This window comes from Musa acuminata, unplaced genomic scaffold (genome assembly GCF_036884655.1).
Source record: "Musa acuminata AAA Group cultivar baxijiao unplaced genomic scaffold, Cavendish_Baxijiao_AAA HiC_scaffold_1139, whole genome shotgun sequence".
NCBI classification, from domain to species: Eukaryota; Viridiplantae; Streptophyta; class Magnoliopsida; order Zingiberales; family Musaceae; genus Musa; species Musa acuminata.
Genome location: NW_027021351.1, coordinates 3,535,358 through 3,558,193, shown reverse-complemented (window position 1 = coordinate 3,558,193; position 22,836 = coordinate 3,535,358). Strand labels below are relative to the sequence as shown.

General features: G+C 41.1%; 2 protein-coding genes across 9 annotated transcripts; one reads left to right on the top strand and one right to left on the bottom strand.

Moving 5' to 3' along the window:
- Positions 1–23: 23 nt before the first annotated feature.
- LOC135671467 (uncharacterized) lies at positions 24–19,638 on the top strand. Of its 8 annotated transcripts, XR_010512751.1 has the most exons (15): positions 75–231; positions 1,295–1,432; positions 8,367–8,483; positions 8,655–8,768; positions 9,935–10,087; positions 10,393–10,472; positions 12,047–12,086; positions 12,180–12,287; positions 13,178–13,258; positions 17,332–17,454; positions 17,604–17,674; positions 17,785–17,948; positions 18,267–18,483; positions 18,562–19,338; positions 19,500–19,638. XR_010512751.1 is itself a non-coding variant. In XM_065179616.1 (12 exons), coding segments are annotated over exons 2-12 (978 nt in total). In that variant the 5' UTR covers positions 24–231; positions 1,295–1,342; the 3' UTR covers positions 17,794–18,187. The 8 variants fall into 8 exon arrangements, 6 of the variants coding, with proteins under 6 accessions (XP_065035688.1, XP_065035690.1, XP_065035689.1 ...); XR_010512752.1 differs by lacking the exon at positions 19,500–19,638 and having other exon boundaries at positions 18,562–19,459; XM_065179616.1 differs by lacking the exons at positions 18,267–18,483; positions 18,562–19,338; positions 19,500–19,638 and having other exon boundaries at positions 24–231; positions 17,793–18,187.
- On the bottom strand, positions 19,519–20,870 carry LOC135671466 (gibberellin 3-beta-dioxygenase 1-like). Its single transcript, XM_065179611.1, has 2 exons — positions 20,398–20,870; positions 19,519–20,297 (listed from the first exon to the last, which is right to left on the bottom strand). The coding sequence occupies exons 1-2, from the start codon at positions 20,832–20,834 to the stop codon at positions 19,661–19,663; spliced, it is 1,074 nt and encodes a 357-aa protein (XP_065035683.1). The 5' UTR covers positions 20,835–20,870; the 3' UTR covers positions 19,519–19,660.
- Positions 20,871–22,836: the final 1,966 nt, after the last annotated feature.

The window sequence follows — 22,836 nt, the reverse complement described above, 5'->3', positions numbered from 1 at the left end:
CCGAAGCCGAGCAGTTTTACTTAATCGAGTTGGCTCTGGTTCGTGCCAAATTGGGCAGGCGGGTTTGGCTTGAATCCCTCGCGAGTCGTCGTCGTAACGGAATCCCTCGCCCATGGCGGTATCATTTCAGGCCAATGCTTACGGCTAGCGTTACTCGGTGGCAGTCCAGGATACGGCCGGTCCCTTTCTCTCCGCGAGGGCTTGCGTTTCTCCTAAATCGTCGCATTTTCAGTAAGTTTCTTGGCGTCTCTGCCTCCCTCATCTTCTCTGCTGCTGCTGCTGCCTGTTATTTTCGTCGATTGTGGCCATCTTTCTTTAGCAAATTTCACTTAGACCACGGAATCGAACGATGCAAGTAGGTGATTACCAATCGATCGATGCTTGTATATCCTTTAGAATACCGATCGAGCGGTTCGTCAGATGAATCTGGCTTTCAATTCTTATTTTATACTCCAGTTTAGGGTTTCTGATTAACAGATTCCAAAATTTGAAGTTATTGTCTCAACATCTTGCAATAGGCAAATCCAGTAATGGCCACAGAAGATATGATACCCGTTCCTCCATTTATCAGAGAATTCGGTCTTTTGTATATATCATGATCATCCAGTGTTTCGATTTATTCAAATGAACGCCCTGCGAAGCCTATATGGTTTCTTCGCCGCACTTAGACTTCGATTCAGGTGCCTTGCTTTGCATGCGTCGGTTGTGAGCTTGATTTGACTCTTGAAGATCTGGTGCGTTCAAAGCAACGAAAACTGTCCACTTCCAATCATGTAATAAATAGCAACGTATAATTGTTCTAACAAAATTGTTAAATCTCTATGTATCATTGGGTGATGTAATGGCGTGATTTTGGTGACAGTTGCCTTCTTGCACTGACCACTCCACCATGCCTATTTTGAGTTGGTTCTTGTAGGTTATAGTTATAGAGATGGCATCCCTATAATTGGTTAAACTTCTTGAAAGCATGAATTTCAACTAGATTAGACAGGATGAACAAAGATGCATAGTAAGGATACATAATATGGAAACTGGTTGTAGCTAGCCCATTCTTGATGACGTATCGTCGTAACATTTGACCAGTGAACCATTCTTGATGTCATCAGAAGTTCAAGCAAGATTATTGAAGTGCTTCTAGACATTGACAATGGTGTTGTCTTTTTTCTTGTCTGTTATTTATTTTAAGTTCCATAAGCTTTTAGTTACATTTAAGAAGTTTACACTCTCTTCAGTCATTTATAATTTAGTCAATTTTCATTTATTATTTTCCTGCTGTACCTTTTTTCCCTCTTAGGTTTCTGGAATTGGATAAACAGTGACAAAGCATACTATCCAGCAGTATATGGACAAATTGGTTGTTGAGTCACCATCCGAATTAGCTGATAAGCTTCTTCCTCTAAATCTCGAGGAAGAAAATCAGTTGCAAAAGAAGGTGCTCATCTAAGATATTTGTATTTTTCTTCCTAGAATACATTAGTGTTTGATTTTTTTATTGAACTAAATATTATATTATATAAGTGTCTGTTTTCATTTACAGATGTATGAATGCTGCAATTTTGATTACTTTGGTGTTTTATAATCATCACTCGAGCATTTTAACTTTTGTCATCTTGCAATTTTATGACATCATACTGTTTCTGGTGGTGGTACCAGAAAAATCATCTACTTCTTGCCTATAGTTATCAGAAAACCAAGGGTGTATTTATGATGGCTAGTTAAGTAATACAGCAATGCTGAGATGAGTTAAAGTTGATTTATTAAAATGTTCCACCATAGGGATTAAAAGCAAAACTATATATTTTTTCTGAAGTTAAGGGGCTTATATTAATGGCATGCAAACTGTTCAATAAGGTATTACCAAGTGCAAATAGACCTGGTCATAAACTAAATATCCTGTTTTTCTTTTACGTTACTATATTTGAGGATTGAAGAAAGTAGTGGGTGGACCTCGGTAAAATGATAAGGTTTCTTCTTAATAACATGAGAGATTAAGGTTCATGTTTCAGTAACAGTTCTTTAAATATAGAGATAAGGCTGCATACATTGACCCTCTCTAAACCCTGCACTGGCGGGAGTCTAATGCACTAGATTCACCCATTTGTCAAAGAAAAACATTTATCTGGACTGCATCTTTGCAACTATTGCAAAGCCAGAAACATTACAAGTGGAGATCAATCTCCAACCTATTTAATGAAAAACAATTCCTCCATAAGAAATTGTAGCCTTATAGATCAGAGTGGTATGTATGAAGTTTCAAACAATTCCTTGATAAGAAATCTTAGCCCTTTCTTCATAGATCAGGGTGGTCTGAAGCAAGGTATGCAATACCGTACCGTATCGGTGTTTCGAGATTGGCTCGGTACAATACGGTACCATGTACCGAGTGGTACATCAGGGCGTACCGAGTGGTACACCAGGGCGTACCGAGTGGTACACCAGTGTCACGGACAAACTTCTAAACAAGGTGTTTGATGTAATGCTTATATCTGTCCGTGTCTGTTGGCATGTTCATGCCTTGTACAGAATGTAAAGGGGCGGCCGAAGGCTTAATAGTCCCATTTTAGTTGGGTTGGTGGCCTCTTTAGGCTTGTAAATAAAGGTCGTGTCATGTGGACACGTGCGAGAGCTTCTCGGTCTGTAATGGACCATTTTACCCTTTGTTGTGCCACTGTTCAGAGCTTGTAAAGTCTGTTTGTAATTTGCATTGTCTATGAAGTGTTTTTCGGAGATGTTTGCTTGTGGATCCCGATTGAGGCGTTCTCTCTTGCCCGTTCTCTCTTTTGTTGGTCCTAAGGGATAATGGGAGTCTTCGGGGAGGCTGACCCTTGCGGACGGACACGCAAGGGTGCCGCACGACTTAGGCAAAACCAGCTAAGTCCGTGTCATATGGTATCAGAGCGGGACAAGTACTCATAGAAACACTTGACATGCAAACGTGGGGGACCTAGCGGGGCTGCGTTGAGGGCAGTCAGCACACGCGCGACCGTTTGAGGGAAAACGGGCATGGAGATGTAGGGAAAAGAGTCGCTCAGAGGAGCGGGCATCTGAGATTGGCATTTAGAGGAATGGCCAACCCTTCGCGCAAGAGGCACCACGAGAACAGGCAAGCTTGGAAGAATTTGGAGCGCACAAAGGTTGGGATGGCTGAGTTTGAGCTACGGCTCAACGTTGACAACTATACTTGATGGTGCTCTAGGCAAGCGAGGCGCTTGGCAAGAATGAGACCATGCAAGGTGGAATTAGTTGTTCAGCGATCAAAAGAGTTATGCAAAGCTCACAAAGGTGAGGGGAATTGCTAACTCGAAGAATTTGGTACTCATGCATGGGCTTGTATGCGGACGATGGAATGTTCGTGGCCATCCCAAGGCGGTCGAGACTCGGCGCCATGGAGCATTGAAACTTTCTCTTCGGCATGCGAAGGATACGTCCGGAGGAGGCTGAAGTGTGCAACGAGTTCAGCATGTTGCTAGGCCTTGAGGGGTGCAGCGGTGGCTGTATTGACGTGGAGGCGCAATCTAGCAAGTGCGTTTGCAAGAGACAGAACAATGCACAGTTTGTTCAGCAGATCGGAGTAGTCCAAGGGGATGGTGGTCTCCGAAACGAAGAGAGATGTTGCTCCAACGGGATAGTTATCCAGGAGGGATAAGTCTTGGCACTCCAGAGGGAGAATCATGTGAGACGGACTTCACATGTTGTGGAGGAGTACCTCACAAACAACAACTCCACGAAGCTCAATGGACCGAGCAAGCAGCGAGGAGTTGCCGTATGATCTCGCCCGAGAGAATGCATTGGTGGATGCATTGCGAGATCAAGTGGGGGAGCGACCTAAAGCAACTTAAATGAAGGCACACTTGGAGTCGATATAAGATCGGACTCAAGGGAGGGCTGACCCGTGGAATGGTGGGCACGAGGGCCACCATCGACTCAATGCAAAAACGAGGAGCGGAGCAACTTGGGTGTAACTTGGTGAAGTACCCAAGCCGCATGAAGGGAGCCAGCAGAGAAGTTGGAACATGGAGCAGAGGCACAGTGCTTTTCTTAGACAGAGGTCAAGGACATGAGCTCTTGCAGAGGCAAGAGCAGGATCATGTTGTTCCATGGGTCCTTCATTCTGACGGAGTGGACTCATCTTGCATGGTGCCAAAGACGAAGGGAGCTTCGGGGCACATGCACCTTATCTCGGAGAAGCATTTGATGGAGGAACTAAGGCGACTCAATTTGCGGAGGCGAAGTTGGGTTCAGAAGGCCTTAGCACGGGGCAAGAGGACGCAGAGGCGGGTACTCTTGAAGAATATGCCACAGTGTTGCCATTCGAGTTGCTATGAAGGAAGCGGTGTGCAGCGGAGATTGTGCTGGTAGGGGCAGAGACCCAGGATCCAGACAATGGTGCACAAATTACAGTGAAGTCGGTGGACTTCGGGAGCTACTAGGCGACGGACTGTCCTAGAGCGGTGCTTCATCTAGGTGTGACCCAAGAGTGGGTGGATGAAGGTCGATAGCAAAAGGAGCGAACAAAATCGAAGGTGGAAGAGACTCGGCGATGTATTGGCAGAGGCCACACATGGAGGGTTCACAATTCGAGTTTATTCCCCAAGGATCAGAATGCAATGGAGATGTCACCAGGAGGCGACATGGTGCAGCGGATCGTGGTGGAACAGTTCGTGGCAATGCGATACACACGACTGGGTCCCGTGAGGGATGAGATCATATGGAGGTATGATCGGGAGATACTGGGAGCTCCGCTTTGGTGAACAACACGACGGCAAGAAGGGCTATGGATTCAAGGAGTGAAGGCCATGGTACCGCAGAGGCGGGTCTTCCGGGCGTGCACCGAATTTTGCATCGGATGAAAACCTTGGTCATCAGCATATGGGGGCTGGGTTCCACCAAGGGAAAAGTTCGAATGCAAGTACCAGTGAGTTCCATGGGAGGAACTTGATCATGCAGAGGTATGATCGAAGCAGCTGGAGAGTTGGACTGCTCCAGAGCTCATATTCGCTTAAGGGAGCCCGACAAGTCAGAGGACAAGGTCGAGTAAGCGAACGTTGCTACCAAGGAAGCTAAGGAGAACAGAATTGGTGCAAACCCTACAACGCGATGGCAGAGGCCATGCATGGGAGTTGCAGTCTTTCTTTCCATCGACCAAACAGACTGCTTGGAGAACACAGAGGTGTTGAAGCAGGGGGTCGAAAGGGGCGAGGAAGCGACGACGAGTCCAGAGGGACTTAGCTACCCAAAATCAAGCATCAGTTAGAATGGAGGTGGACTCAGAGGAGTGCCACGGAGACATATCTACTGATCGTGAAGAAAAGGGATGTAGATGCGAGGCGACGGATAGTAGGGCCATGGGCATGGCAGCGCCATGGTACCGTAGAGGCGGGACTTCCGTCAAAGTCATTGATCCCTTGCTCTCACGGAGGGAGAGCGCTTGGTCGTGAAAGGGGCCGAGGAGGTGGAGCATGCAGAGGCAATCTCCAAGTACCGAGACAAGGCTGAAGGGCAGAGGCCAAGAAACTTCGTAAGACCGGTGTCAACAAGTTTCTCATCAAGATAGCCGTAAGTGAAGGACTTCGGGTCATGCAAGAGTGCACGACCAAGGAACGAAGCAGGCAGTACGCGGTGCTGTACCTTCGCTACTTAGTGGAGTAGGCGGCAGGGTTGATGGAGAAGACGGTACAATCCCAGAGGCGACCTCATCTATCAGAGAATTACTCCAAGTTGGGGTGAAAACTTCCTGCATTCCAGAAGTTCAATGGCATTGAGAAGGTGAATCACAGTAGCTAACTCAACGCAAGGAGTGCAAACACTTCAAGTGCTTCAGAAGTGTGAGCAAAGAGTAGGCGAAGGCCAGTAACCAGCTCGATGCATGAAGTACAACCTCGAGGAGGCGGGCGAAGTCAAGTAACCTTTGCCTTCTCAACTCTTAAGAGAATGGGCGAAACCGAGTACCCCAGTTCTCTTATCTATCCAACAGAGGAGCTCTGCACAAGTTCAAAGACCCTTCGAAGATAAAGGAAGACAATAGTTGTCAAATCCTCACCAACGGTGATCAGTGCTACTGAGAGTAGATTGTCCGCTTCATTTCCCAACGAAATGCCAATCGAAAGCGGAAGTGATGCGAACCTACTTGGATGTGACAACTAACTGAAAGAAGAGTCAATGAGCAGATTTTGTGGAGGAAGGACCCAAAACTTCAGAAGTTTGCGAGGCGATGCTCGTTAAAGCTCCAACAAGCATCCACCCAGTTCAAGCAGCATGTGAAAATTTTGAGAAACTGGCGCAGTAAGAATGGTCTTTTCCTTCATTTGGTGGATCCGCAAGAATCAACGAGGATCAATACAACTCAGCCAACCCCACACCAGAGTCAGAGTCATTGGTGAGTTGAAGCAGCATGGCGGATTAAAGTTCGACTACTCAAAAACAGCAGCGGAGAGCAGCTGGGAGCCAGGAGGCGCATTGCAGCTGGAGCAGAAGATTGAAGACTCAGCAAAGGCGAAGAGTTGCAGTGTTCACAAAGGCTTCGACGAGGACGTCGAAGGGATAAGTGGGGGAGAATGTCACGGACAAACTTCTAAACAAGGTGTTTGATGTAATGCTTATATCTGTCCGTGTCTGTTGGCATGTTTATGCCTTGTACAGAATGTAAAGGGGCGGCCGAAGGCTTAATAGTCCCATTTTAGTTGGGTTGGTGGCCTCTTTAGGCTTGTAAATAAAGGTCGTGTCATGTGGACACGTGCGAGAGCTTCTCGGTCTGTAATGGACCATTTTACCCTTTGTTGTGCCACTGTTCAGAGCTTGTAAAGTCTGTTTGTAATTTGCATTGTCTATGAAGTGTTTTTCGGAGATGTTTGCTTGTGGATCCCGATTGAGGCGTTCTCTCTTGCCCGTTCTCTCTTTTGTTGGTCCTAAGGGACAATGGGAGTCTTCGGGGAGGCTGACCCTTGCGGACGGACACGCAAGGGTGCCGCACGACTTAGGCAAAACCAGCTAAGTCCGTGTCACCAGGGCGTACCGAGTGGTTTTAAATATTTTTTCCTCTTACTATAGCACTGTAGCACGTTCCGTCCGGTAGCGGGCGGTCCGCGTACCGGTATATCGTCGGACCGGTACATACCACCTGTACCAGGCGGTATCATTCAAAATTGCATACCATGGTCTGAAGTTTCAAACTGAGCCGTTTTGACTATAAGTATCAAGAACAAAAGAGGGCACAGTGTATCTTAGATAAGAACCAGATGATGAATTCTAAAGGTTCTTTTTTCATACTACATTAGGTCCTTCTTTGTTTAAAATAGTTTTGAGTCCAATCACACAGAAGATGATGCACTAGCATCAGCTGTTGTAGGCAGTTGTTATTTCTTTAATCTCAGGTCCATTCACATGGAATATGATGCACTAGCACCAGCTGTTGGAGGCAGTTTATGTTTATTGGTTGACTCATGTTTTTCTTTTATCTCAGGGTTGTAAAGAAAGACAAGCTAGTTCCTATATGAATTTCAAATACAACATTGGCAAGTTTTAGTTTTGTACCATTTTGGATTAGTTACATGGATGGTAACTTTGCAGGCCTGGACTTTATTGAGGACAATATCAATGTTCATCTTAAGGAACATCAGAGTACTTTTAATTTCCTGGCAGCATCCTTTTAACTTGTCCTTTATCTTTCCTCCAACCATTAGTCTAAATTAAATTAACATATCTGACCACTGCATTTATATGATGCTTTTAGAGGTATTTGAACCATGGTTCGTCTTATCGGTCCGTACTGGTATACTGATCGACCATCAGTATGGTACATACCAATCCGTACCGATGTACTGACATACCAACACATGGTATGGTGGGGCATACTGACAGACCAGTATGTACCACCCATACCAGTCCCTTGTCGGACCAATACATACCGCCCATATCGGGCAGTATGATGCGGTATGACAAACCTTGATCTGAACAATCTTAAACTTGGCAATATGATGCAATATGACAAACCTTGATCTGAACAATCTTAAACTTCTTCTCATTATTTTATTCTGAATCTGATACTACTATTTGTTCATGGATGCAAACTTCTTTTGTTCTATTTTTGTAAGTGACCCTCAATCTTAATTCTCATTTTGAAATAGCATCACACCATATGTTCTGCAATTCTTGCTTGGTGTCAGTTGAACTATTTTGTGTTTTGATTCTCGACAAAGTTGTGACAGAATTTTTTGTATTTATATTGATTAACATTCTCTATGCTGATAATGTTACTTTCACAAAAATGGTCCGAGCTATTAATGGAAACATCACTTGATTATTGCAAGCATATATGTTTGTGCTCACTTACCTGATTTATGTTTTTCTTAAATTGATATCCTGAATAGGTTGCTTATCTTCTTCTTGAGATTAAAGAGTCTAAGAATAATGTTCAACAGCTTCAGACTGAACATGGCAAGGTGGAAAATTCTATTAAGATGCTGTCCTGTCAAATGAGTGAGTTGGTTAGTAAATATCTGATATGCTTACTAATAACCATTATGTATAATGCTCAAAGTCCTAGTAATTTTCAGTTAGTTTTTGTTTGCCTTGCTTCGTTATGGATTTATGTTTTGCTGTTCTTTGTGCCTTGCTTGAATATGTGGTTTCTTACTGTTTTCATGTCACTTCTCCAGGACAAGAGAAAGACAGATGTTCTAAATGAAACAAAGCTGCTGCATCAGAGGATTGATGAAAGAAACTGGGGTGATGCTGTCCAGGATATGATCAGAATGTTGAAAATAGTTAAGGTATATGATTTTTCAGAATAATCTTAGGAAGATAGCTCCATCTTTTGGTAATTTTATCTTGACATGGTTACTGTAGTATGCTATCTATAAATTGATAAGAATGAATATTCATTATCGTCTTACATTTCATTGACAATATGTTCAGGGTGCATCAAGGAAACCATTAGTCCTAAATGAACTAAAGAAAAACCTTCTCCAGGGAAGTTGCTATCTAGATAGAGCAGTGATTGAGGGGACAAAAAGGAGTTTGTCGGGAAAAGCAGAAATTGGTAATAGCTTGAGCAAGCATTGATAGAATATTCGAAAGTTGGAACACACATAATATTCTCGTAACTTGTGGCAAGCTCTTTAATAAAACTAAAAAGTTACTTTCTATATCAAATATGTTCTTTTTCATCATCACCTACATGTACCAACCCGTGTGGAAGATCAATTTGCAGTAAAACATACTTAAATGATCATTGCATATATGAATAAGTGCCTATGTTACGATTGCAAATCTGAAATTCAGTTATTTTGAGTCAATTTGTTTAACTTCAGCTAGTAAAAATCAGCAAGGTAATGAATGGGCTTATGCACTTCTATTTGTAGTCTCTGGCAAATTCATAATTATCTCAAACAATATGTTCATGTTTCCTTTATTCTTCACTTTAATTAGGCTTCTTAGCTTTACTCACAGCTTACATAGGAGAGTCATTAGTTCAGATTCAGACCCCTTGCAACTGATAATTAGGGAGACTAAAATGATCATAGAACAAAAAACCCATCCTACCAGTTCCATCCCTGAGTGAGTAGTCACACTTGTGAATGCTAGTCTCTAGGTGGTTATGTTAAACACAGTAAACAATCCTTGGATGGACAAATTTGCACTCTCTTGAATATCATATTTTCTGTATTTGTAGTACTAAATTGGAAGAAATCAAGCCAACTACCTATGCTGACTCCAGGGAGAATGGCATAAAAACATCATTGATAAGATTCTGCAGTTTTTAATAACTTAATTAAGAATGTATAATCCATGTATATTTATTTCCTGTGTATTTTGAGTTTATGTAAAATTTTATATTAATCGATTTATTTGTTACCACTGGACTTAGATCCATATAAGGTTTCATAACATACAACAGAGAAGTCAAACTTGATTTTAAAGTGAATGAACTCTGTAGGATCTTGAAAGGAAAGAATCTGATCTGTTGTCTTCATGTAAACTAATACATGCGGATGTGAAAGAATCATTTACCTATGGAGGACAACTGGAGTTTGCTGAATTTGATGAAGCACTGAGCCAATCAATGGAGAAACTTACTTCAGCTAAAAGGGTATGCTCAATTTATCAATGCTGTTCTTTCTTGAAATGGAATATTTGGTCAAGTTATCCATGCGATAATTTGAGTCACTTATTTAGCACTTATTGTGCCTCACATACTTTCTTGAGTTTATAGTTGGTATCAGCATAGTTCAAAAGCTGAAGACAGTTAGAGACATTAAAAAGATGTTGAAATCTTTTTTTCCATGTTCCATAAAAGATAAAACTACTTTTATTTTGGTGGATCTCTACATTATATGTTATACTTGGTTTTGTCGAGAAGAACGTTGATACTCTCTTTGTATGTGATATGTTTAGGAATTTGCTGCTAAATTAAGGGCAATTTTGTCAGTAAAACGAAAGATTGGTGATGTGCCCACACAAGTCGAGCTGATTCAGTATGTTTCTTTATTCTGTAGACTAGTACTATATGTTGTTTCCTCATAATTATCTAGTTATTTTTCCTGTCAATTTCAAATGACAGCTGTTCCAAGTATGTGTCTCAAAGCCTTTAGCCAAATAGAAAAGTGAACTAAGGATCTTAAGTGTGCAATCGGAAACTTTGATCCTAATTTCTGCAATTGTTTTCCATGGATAACTTGAGACTAAGTGATTGAAGCAGCCACAAAACTTTTCTACTAATAGTACATCAGATATTTATGGAAAAAAGTATGGTACAGCTACAAAACAGTGGTAAAAATATTGTAATATACACATTTATATGTCGTGGCAAATATTATTTTGTTTTACTTTTAGGGTGTCTTTGTTCTGGAAACATTTTGTTAGTTTTTAAGGGTGGAAAAACAGAGGTTTTTAGCAATTTTATGGAAACATTTTGTTCGTGGAATTGACGATGGAATGATTACTTAGTTTTTGTAGGGTGGAATGGGAAACAAAGGAGAATGAGAACGAAACAAAAATGCTCTAACCAGATCAGGTCATCTAATATGACTTGAAGATGTGATTTTGAAAATGTTATTGAAACCAAGGTTTCCGATTTCGAATCGTACCGCTCGTGTCGGTCTGCCCGTGAATCGGTATGCAAACCACCTGCTATTGGGCAATCCACTCGCTATAGCCCGTATCGGACGATAGGGAACTGTTTCGGGTGATAACGGTTGAAATTTCGACTGTTACCGTCTGTTGCCAGACAGTATCAGCCTAGCTGCGGCCTAGCTATGGCAAGGCTGAGAGAGAAGCATCAAAGAAGGAAGAAGGAGAGGGCGTTTAATGAAGAGGGAGAATAAGGAGAACCTCGGCGCGAACTTGTTTCCACGCCCTTTCTTGATCCCGATTTGGTGCCGCTCTCCCTTGACGATCCCAATCCAGGAGGTAACGGCGAGGAGAATTGTAAAGAGGATCTGGAGGCGTGGGGATCAAGGGAGGCGGTGGCTAGAGCAGCGGAAGAGGCAGTCTCCTTCATCGCCTCGTCTGCGGTCTTCTTCTTCGTCGCATTCTTTGCTGAAGGTCGTAGACGTCTGCGGCCTTCAACGTCTTCGTCGCTTTCTTTGTCAAATGCCGTAGACGAGGCAACGAGAAGAGGAGGAGGCGACATCGTCAAGGCTGCGTACGCCTTTTTTTTAAATTTTTTAATATTATTTTTATATTTTTATATATTGATTTTTATATTTTTATATAAAATATATATATATTTATATATTAATTATATATATATATATATATATATTTTTTTTTAGGTGTACTGCTCAATACGTCGTACCATATCATACCGAGCAAAACTCGATACATCGGTATGGTACGAAATTTTAATCCCTGATTGAAACAATTAGTCTAAATTTGACATAGACTAAGTTGTACATTCTTTTGCTTTTACAAATATCGTATGTTTTTTGGATAGATACACCAAGATTATGTACAGTTGTACATGGAGAAATTTGCTTTTTCTTCAATATTGTTAATTGTGTCTAAGAGTGCTATTAAAAGACTCAGTTGTTTATTTTGAATTCATTAGATATGAACGGCGATTTTCAGAACTTTATTCCCAGATTCAGGTATGAAATTATTTGCAGTGAGTTGTGAAAGATGAAGGTTTTGGATGAGATACTTTAAATGGTCTGAGTGTGACTTGGATTGATTGTTTGCAGGAAAAGCATAGACAAACTTCTAAATACTATGATACTTATAATGCACTATTGGAGATAAAGGAACTGATGCTAAAAGAAACATCCCTGTTGAACTCAATAAATTCGCAGGTCAGTTTAAAATCATGCTATTATCAGCCAGTATTTTGGATATCTGTCAAATTACTAATTGGTTTACATTAAATTTATTTGTGCTATAAATTCTTGTAGAATTGATTTGTCAAACTAGTTTCTCGGCAAAAATTTTATTTGACTACAATGGACCAATCTTTTTGTGTAGATGAATACAGACAGGTATTTTTGTAGGTTTGTATGTGTGAGCTTAAAATCTAATTTTACAATTTAGCCTTAAAATATAATTTTACAATTTGGCTAACTTGTTATTTCGCAGGTCAAAAGATTGATCATAGAACAAGTAAATTTGTTGTTCACACTGAGAAAAGTGATTGAAATATTATAAGTTTAGACATATATTGTACAATTAACTTTTGGGGCACATACACAAATGCATCAATTGATCATGCAGGTAACTTTGTCTCTTAAAAAAGTTATTCTTCATCTTCATTAATGAACCAAATCTATTAGTTCTCATATAGGATAAGTAGCACAATCAATAGTCTAGACTCTTTGCGGTGGTTATGATGTGTTTTGCCCATGGTATACCAAATTTTATTATGCCTTGTGAACAGTAAAATGACATAAAAAAAAAAGATTTTGCATCTTATATATATACACACATGTATTTAAGATGTTAAATGATGATGAGTAATGGAGTTAGTGTAAGATACTCATTAGAGTTTAGATAGCCTCGATTTATTTTGTTGATTTCCAGTTAGCCATATTACTCTTTATCTTTTTTTTCTTCTTTTTTTGTTTTTAAAATGTTACCATATCTGCATGAGTTCATATATTGTGGAGTTCTATGATACATTCCTGTATAGTATTAGTATTGTTTTTGATCTATAACAATAATCTTCAGCTTTTTTATTTCACTTTGTTAGCTTCAAGATGCCTTGACTAGCAGCATTGGTTCTTCTAAACTCGTGGACTCCATGGAGGTTATAGTGAAGGGAGCTCAACAAGTAAGCATTATTACCTCTCCCTTCTTAGATGATATGATATACATGTTCTATAAGCAGGTGGTAACAACATTTATGAAGTATTGATGGCCCCACTAAACTTATCATTTGAGTGGAAAGTGATGGCTTTAAGATTCCTGAAGTTAACTTGGACACTGCTGATTTACATTGAAAATTATCTTCTCTCATTATTTACCACGGCGGGAAAATGAGAGACTAAAAATATGCTGCTTCTCATCTACTAAGGCCTTTTACCTCAACAATCACACATGATTTCTTCTTTGGTCAGTACCAATAGGAATTAAGATGCATCTTATGTTTCACATATATATTGTAAGGGTTGCTCGACTTCCACCAATTTAGAAATAAATAAAAACCATGCTTAGCAAAATAAAGTAGAGAAATAAATAGAACCATGCTTAGCAAAATAAAGTCAAGAAAAAATAGATTTTCTTTCAATGATGCTAAGAACATTCGACAAGAAATAAAGTTATGTAGAAGGATGAAATATGACAGCATTTTGAAGTCATTATTGTAGAATAGCAAGATATTAATAATTGTTCTAGTTAGGAGGAAATGAATAAAAAGGAGCTCTTTCAGTGATGCTAAAGCATTTAACACTGAGGAAAAGGCATGTGAAAGGATAATAAGAGAAAAACATGATAGCATCTTGAAGTCATTTAGTAGAATAGCAAGATATTAATGAAACAAACTTTTGCTTAAGGGCCTTCTGATGCATCCATAGACTTCACACCATTTCTGGAGCTGGAGAGCTTAGATCTTCACTCTGACTGTTGATTCAAGTCCTCCATTATTTTGGAGTCATTAGGCCATGGGTCATAGACATATATATGTGCTGTCTATGCTATCTTCACCTACTTATTGGGTGTAAATAATTGCATATATTGATTCTTTTACACATAATCCAGAACCTTAAGCTAGCATAGAAATGGCTCTGAGATCGTTTTAACTTTAAACAAATATTCCATTATGATCAAGGAGAAAAATGGTCTAGATGCAAAAGAAAATTATAGGCCACCAATATGGAATGCTATTAAACTTAGCAAGGAATCCAACTGATGTCCCACTGCAGTACCAGTTCCAAAAGAAGTTTTGCTAATAACTACTATTTTTCAATATTCAGACTCCATTTACTATTTTTCAATATTCAGACTCCATTTCGTGTCATTCTCCTTGTCTATAGAAACTACATTGTAGGAATTTGAAGAGAAGAATATAAATAAACACACAACGAAGTTCAAGGTTATTCTTTTATGATAACCAATCAAGCATTTATTTGAGGTGGTTCATCCTGTTAGAGAAAACAACTACTAGGAAGGTGTGGTCAGAATGACCAAGGGGTGAAATGAGATCAAATATTAAAGGAATATCTACCATAATTTGAAGTGATACTCTTAACTTTGATACTCTAACTAATGGATATGCCTTTTTTCATAGATCAATGGTGGCAAGAGATCTATGTGGCTGATCTAAAATAGTTGATACTTTACGGCAAGGTTCATAATTTTGGTCTGTACCGATGTATTGACAAATGATCGGTATGGTACATACCAAGGTGTATTGATGATACACTAAGGCATCCCGACGGTATGCCCAAAAAAATCAAAAATAGCTCTAAAATTTTTTTAAAAATAAAAAAAAATAGATTAGGGTTTTTAAGTTGAAAATAAATATAAATTTAGTATAGTTTTAGTGAAAAGAATCTAAATTAGGAAAGAACAGTGATAGATATCTTTTTCGAGCTTTGAGGAGTAACTTTGTGGTATGTTTTGAATCATCCTTCCATTAATATTGAATTATCTACAAAGAAATTATTTAGATTGTTAGATTTTTTCTTAAACAACTTAAACTTTAAAATTCAAATGAATCAAGTAATTGATCGATGAATATACTTGGTTCTACCACCAAAAAGAATAATAGGACTCCACGAGCGATGGATTGGGGTCCTCGATTCTATGTATATATGTATCAATTTGATATATTTGTCGGACTCAATCGTAAAATTGATCCCACGACATAGTATACTGATACACTGTATGCTATTAGTGCATCAATATAGTGATGGTCGTAGTAGGCGGCTCTTGAGGCAAGTACGATTGTAGCATATATTGGTGCAGAGTATGGAGAATGTCAGAACTTCTACTTTCGCCACTGATCTGTTGTTTTGTATCATAAAATCGATCATCGTATTACTACTCAGAGAAGTATGACCAACTATCACCGTACTATTGTTGGCAATAAGATTCTTCATGATAGGATGTCTGTGAATACGATGAGCTTTGCTCTGTGTTTACATCGTGTAGGCTTTGTCATATCTGCTCAAAATCATTCACTATTTGCCCCTTCCCTTTCTTTGTATAAATTTGATTAGTACCTCGTCGAGTTCTATGATCCGAATATTGAGTGACGTGTAAAATATTGCTTCTCGATCCATGCACCACCCTCAAATTGTATAGATAGGACTATCGACTCTCCAACGTCGCCACCATTATCTATTGAGGCATTGTTGTCAACATCGCTTCCATGTCTCTGGATTGAGCAAGTTGTTGAGTACGATTGAGAAGGTGTTTCGTCGCCCGACTCGATTCTTTCCAACGGTGTGACTGATGCTATTGCCTTCCCCATTGCCTTTGCACACTGGGTGGAGGACTATGATGGTTGGGTGTTTCTAGTTCCTCGAGCAGTCTGACTCGATGTTGCTCGACTCCTTCCGCCATGTTTTAACTGAGGGGGATCTTCCTCTTAATCCTCCCAAATTTGATCCAATCTACAAATCGTAGCTTTGTTGAGTTTAGGAGAGTGAAAATGCGAGAATGAGAGAGAGATATGAGTGAGAATGGGTTTGAAAGAGTTGAAGAGATTGAGAGAGTGATATGAGTTGAAAGAGTATGGTTCAAATGATCAATTTGATTGTTTGAAATAGGGTGGTCTAAGCCCTTGATCGGTAATGGTCGAAATTTGACCGTTATCGCCCGGTACAAGTCGCTAACGGTTGGATTTCGATCGTTACCGTTCAATACAGATCCTGTATTGCTCGATATAGGGTCAAGTTATGGTACCACCCGATAGAGGACAGTCCGCGTCCCCCCTCGGTATATACCGCCCGTACCGAGTGATACAAGTCGGTATGGTAAACCCTGCTTTATACTTTTGTTGTTGGTGTTGTTGAAGTCGATTGTGAGTGGACCTTACTTTCATACAATCTCCACTGCTGGAGAAGACTTTTGGCCAAAGATCTACTGTCTAAGAAGAGAGTGAAAAGGGGGCATTTGGTGCTTAGAGTTTGATGAGACATGTGGATGGACAAAAGGGCAAAACTTTTTTTTTTTCAAATAGTTCAAACTATGCTAAATCATTTTTAGGTGGTTTTTCTAAGGAAAAAAGTCCTCAGTATTGTGTGCTGCATTGGAGAATAAAAAAGGATACCACAGGATCAAGAATGCTAGTGTCTCTTACTTGGGGTGATCTAAATCACTGCAATTTTTGTTGTAGGTGAGAGCAGAATGATGGTACCTGTTTTATCTCTCTTAATATCATGGCCTGTACATGCCAGCTATGCCAGTCCTGACAAGTGGTTCCATGCAATGCTTGGGGTAAGCTGATGTACTATTTACCCTAGTGTTGCTCCCGATTTTGCTGATGGAGCCAATTTGACTTGAACCAACTGACATATATACATGCAGACTGATGACCTTCACACCTCGAGCCATGAAACTGAAAACTTATACATAGTATGTTATTTTCAGCATTAAGGGTTGTCATTACATAACTCATAAGTTGGCAAGAGATGTTTATTTTCAAGTGGCTTTTTCAGCCGGTTGGATTCTTGGAACGGTAGAGCATCTTGTGTCTGTTGAGTTGTCATACAGCATAATGCGTTAGAAACATCACTTTATTATCTGATTAATCAAGTGTTCTCTTTTTTCGAGGTCTGTTTGCAATCAGGTACTACTTAAATCAGTTTTGCTTGTTCTTAGTCAGGAGAATTTGCTGGAAGTTACCGAGTCTTTAGGTCATACACAATCACACCTTTTTACTAATTTTTTTTCTTTCAGAAACTGGAAAAGGTACAGCTTAGGCTACTGGCTGAAAAGAAACATTCTGACTTTCTGAGGGAGAAGTACACAGCAGCTATAGCAGACCAGCGGCATTTTTCATCGCTTCTAAAGGCTTTCCAGGTAAGCACCACATTCAGTAATTACCTTGCAAACTCTTTCCGGTATGTTGTTCCTCTGCCTAGTGCAGCCTTCTTATATCCTAGACTTGCAAATAGACAGGATTCCATGTTTCTGACCATAAAGATTTCCTGAAATATGTGGTGTCACAGGATGAGTGCACAAAAAATGAAAGGCTCAGCCAGTTAGTTCAAAATCGCATGTCATCAAGTGCATCCCTCTGGTACCTTTTCAATTAGATTCTTCTTTTTTCTCCATTCTTTCTGCACTGCAGCATTTAATGCTTCATGCCCATGGTCTAATCAAGGTGATTTCTCTGTTACTGACGTATAGATTTGCAGAAATCTTTGAACCGGGGCTAGGATATGTTTCTGACTCCGTGGTAAGCCCATCCCGGTGCTTCATCAGATGTGATAAAGATGGAACTGCACCAGTCTCAAAATCTGTCTGAGGTTTGTTTAAAGGAAAGGTTCTGGTGTCCTCCAAACTGATTGCAGGTAGGTGCAATTTGTTTTTCAGGCAGACCAACCGGCAATAAATCAATAGTATCATTTGATGTGTTTGTGGAGACCATAAGAGTGAGTTTCGTGGTCCTGTCGCATGATTAAGTCATAGATTGACTGAGGCATCATCCGGCGTACATGTGTGTATTACGAATATTCCCCATCCAGTTCATTTTCACCTAAAGGAAACCCGTCACTACTACAATAGAGAAACTTGTCTCGTGTTGCCTGCCTGAATGCTTCATTATGTTCATTTATGCATATTCCAGGTGTAGGACTGAGCTGGAGATGTGATTTATTGTCTAATTGCAGTGATTAGGTGGACTTTCCGGTCGTGGTGAGGGAGGCACGCGATGGACTATAATTTGAATCTCTCTTTGGAGACATCTTTCAAGGGTTTGGCATAGGTGTATGATGATGTTGCTTTCTTATGTTCTTTGAATGAACTTTTGATTGATTGCATAACGAATAGTTAATGTGGTCGTCGGTATGTTGGGAGAAGAATCTGCATCGGCCACTGCACGATTTGGTTCGATTTCATTTTCTTTATTATCTGTCTCCCCGTAGCCTGCGGTGCATCTTACGTCTATCCATGTTGTGACCGCAGAGCCAATCGGAGGATTACGATTCGAAAGGCTTGGAGTCACACGAGGGGATGGATGGAAAGAAGAAGAAAGACGGGGAGCGGTAAGGTTGCGATGTTCTCGTGAGAGGAGAGGAGAGGAGAGGAGAGGGGGCTATTGGCTAAGATGACGCCTGCTCGTATCGCGTGTGATCTGAACACGATGTTCTTGTCGATTCGATGCATCGCATCTCTTAACGTGATGCAGGAGCGGAGGAAGGGACCATAAATTGCCCGATCGAGGAGACGACGACGATGACATCTGGGACGGTAAGCTCATCAACATGATCTGAACTGATGGTTGGGACCCCGTGGTGGTCGTTGGCGGACTGGTTGGTGGTTCATGGGCACCCCTTGTCGTCTTGAGAGAGAAGGGCGATTCGACGCCCATTGGGTAGACGAAGCTTCACGGTCGTATATGGCCTTTGGAGGACAGGAGAGATGGAGGAGACATGGATACGAGCGGTGCACTGGTTGCATGTCCGGAGAAGAAAGAGACCACCAATTCGACTTAATTGGCTGCATGCAGCAGCGACTGTCACGCGACTCGAGGACAAACTAGTCCTGCGCACCAACCGCGGCCGTGCCATCGCCTTCGACATGCGACCCACTCGGTGATCATGGCCGTCCTTGTATGCATCACCATGTCAGTCACAAGACCGTCGCAGTGCATCGCCCGAGTTACGTCCCTTCTTCGTGATCAAAACGGTACCAGTTGGATCTAATAAGGAAGGAAGCATCTCCGAGGCGAGGCCGGGAATGGTACGATTTTTTTTGTTTTTGTTTTCTGGGTTCTCCTCTACTTTCTTTCCACTACTCGTTTGGCTTATTGACTAATAATTCCAGTATCTCTCTATTATTATTATTATTATTATTTTTCTTCTCTTTTTTTCGTTTCAGAAATGTTTGTCTGATTTCTGCAGGGACGGGACAATGCAGACACGTCTTCATAGTTTATATCTTGTACGACGAGGATTAGCTTTATTTGCACGCTTTCCGGGGAACACCTGAGGACTTTGACACGAAAAACCCCTCGTTCATAAGACCAAACTGCCACCTTTGCTTCCCCTTTCATCATCCTTGATTACTTCTGATTGGCCATCTCGGAGGTGTTCTTGTGATCCTCCGCTTCCTCCTCCGGCGATCTCAAGTATTCCAGCGTCTTGTTGTAGAGTTTCCTCTTCAAGCTCAGGAACTCGGGCCACGACATGGCTCGATATGCCGGGCGCTCGTTTGGGCCAACCAGCTTCCCGATGGGCGCAACATTGAACTGGCGCGGAGGCCCACAAAAGTACGCCACCGAGACGCGAGTCTGGGAACGGTTGACGATGGCCCGGTGCATCACGCTTCGGATCCGGCCGTTGAATACGATCTCACACAGATCTCCGACGTTCACGACCAGGGCTCCACGACGCGGCGGCACCGTCACCCACCGAGCGGGGCCCGCTGCGTCTTCCCGGTGCACGAGCTGAAGCCCGCTCTCGCCGCTGCTCTGGTAGAGGATGGTGATGAAGCTGGAGTCGGTGTGGTGGGCGATGCCGATGGCCCTGTCGGGCTCGGGGCAGACCGGGTAGTAGTTTAGCTGGAGCACAGGATCGGCCTTGCTAAGAAGTCCGGCCCAGTCCATGTCTTCCTCGTGGAGGCCCAACGAAAGCATCATCGACCGCAGCAGCCTCCCGCTCAGAAGCTTTATCAGCCTGTTGTATTCTTCCATCACGCAACTGCATGAAACAGCACGATGTGATCAGCCATCCGCGTATGAATTAGAAAGCCTGCATGCACGCACGCACGCACGCACGCACGCGTGGGGGATGGACGTACCAGTACTCTTCGTAGTCTTCGGGCCAGAGCTTGCGGGCGTCGTCGTAGGGAGATCCTATGATGGTGAAGCCCTCGGACCAGAAGATATTGGAGTAGAAGGAGGAGGTGTTGGCGAGGCCGTAGCCGCTGAGGCTACCGGGGCCTCGAGCGGCCTTGAGCTTCTGGGCGGTGGGGAGGGAGAAGAGGAGGCGCGTCTGTGCCTCGACGCGGTCCAGCAGATGGAGCGGGATGCCGTGCCCGGTGATCTGGAACGCGCCCCACTCCTCGCATGCCCGGCCGATGAGACCGACGGTGTCGGGACTCGCGAGGTCGACGACGGGGACGACGTCGTCTCCGTAAGGAAGGTCGTTCAGGGCGGACCATGCATAAGCGTCCGGGACATGGGATAGGGTATTCAACTCCAACTGGTGGAGGGGTCGGGCGGTGAGAGACGCCATGGCTTGGCTTTGTGTTAGAGATGGTTGAGGGGAGCGAGGGTGACTCCCTATGTGTGTGTGTGTGTATATATATATATATATATATATAATAACTCTAAAAGAAACTATATAAGCTTTTGAAAACCTTAAAGGCTATTAGAATGGAGACAAAAAAACAAAGATAATAGATGAGGATGGTTCTCTCGGTCGAATGTATCTGTGTTTTTTCTACAACCATGCATTTCGGTTTAGAAAGAGAGAACCATCGAATGTCAATCATGGAAAAAAAAGGAAATGTTGTTTTCACAGTATATCCTCACCAAATGCTTTCCTAATATACTTGGAATAGTGTCACTTAACAATTCAATATCAAAGTTATTTCGAAACATTCTCCTCCCTTAGTCTAAATCTTTGGGATGCTAAGCAAAGTTCATCGATTTCCAAATGCCTTCAATGGTTCTTTGAAGATTTTTATAGGAAGATCTTTATGATCTCTATTTCTATAATACTTATCTCTCTTTTTTTTAAATTTATTTGATGTTTAGAGAAGGATATCTCACATGAATATACTTCTAATTTTAGTTTTATCATGCTTGACTGAATTCTTGGATAAATCTTGAATTATTGAAAAAATCCAAAGGTTTCTAGTAAAGTGTTAAACCAAATAACTTTTGATACACACTTTCATGCTACCATAAATTCAACATATATTGTTGGCAATGATATATTTGATTGCTTCTTGCAAGATCATGATATTGCTCCATCTTTTTAAGAAGAAAGTATATCGATATGTCTCCTTCCACAACATCATATGCATAATCACTATCGGTCAGCCTAACTAAATAACAATTTTTCATACTATAAAATACATCAAAATCCCAAGTTCTGTTCAAATGACATAAAAATTTCTATTGAGTTCTTTATGTATCTGCTTACCAAGCCAACTCTATATATGCTTTTTCTGTAAAATAAAAATTTATGCATCCTGTTGTTCAAATTGACTTGATAATATCTCAACAAATTGAAATGAATCATTTCGAATTATTCATGAAAAATTATAACTCATGTATCATCATACCATTACTAGTAAAAATTAAATCATTCATATATAAATAGATAATTAATGTCTCTCCATGTTTTAAAATAAAATATGCTCAGATAAACATTTTTCAAATCTGTGTGCTTCCTGATATGCATCCATGTGACTATATATATATATATATATATATATATATATATATATATATATATATATATATATATATATATATCTTTTTCATGGACTTTTTATATAAACTCAAATGATTGTTCAATTTAAACCTTTTTCTTGTAATATTTGATGCAAGATTCACTTAAAGTGGGTTCCATGAAAAAGATAGAGTACTTAACTCCTTAGGTTATTGGGGTAATTATATATTACCTCTCATATTTAACTATGATTAACATTTCTATCTCTATACTTTACAAAGTAGTATTGAGATTCCTACACATACGAAGGTGAAACGTATAATCTCAATTCTTCTTATGTCGTTAACTTTATCGATGAAAAAATCTCACATGTTGTCACCCGCTCAACCTTATCTTAACAAATAACTGTGGTCTTGCTTCACCGTCTTCCTTGATCGACAAGAAGGAAGAGTAGGAGAGAAAACCCTAGCAGATGGAACTCGGTATAATCCCACCCACACTTTGATCCCCATCCTCCATGGATCCCTCCTCTCTCCAATCCAAGGCTTCCTTGTCCTCCTCCGCCGATGCCTGCCGATGCCTACTACTCCTCGCACCGAACCCAACTCCACCCCTACTTGCACTCATTATGTATGCTTGGATAGCTGCCAACTATAAAATAAATGGACCCATAATGTGTTATATTGTCAATTTCATTTACATTCATGCGTCCAGGAACTATCATATTGAAATCATGCTTTAATAAAAATGCTATGACCAGCCAATAGTGCAGCAGCCATGGCCCCCATTGCAACCTGCTTGTCAGTGTTTCTAGGGATTCAACCCACGGCCTAAA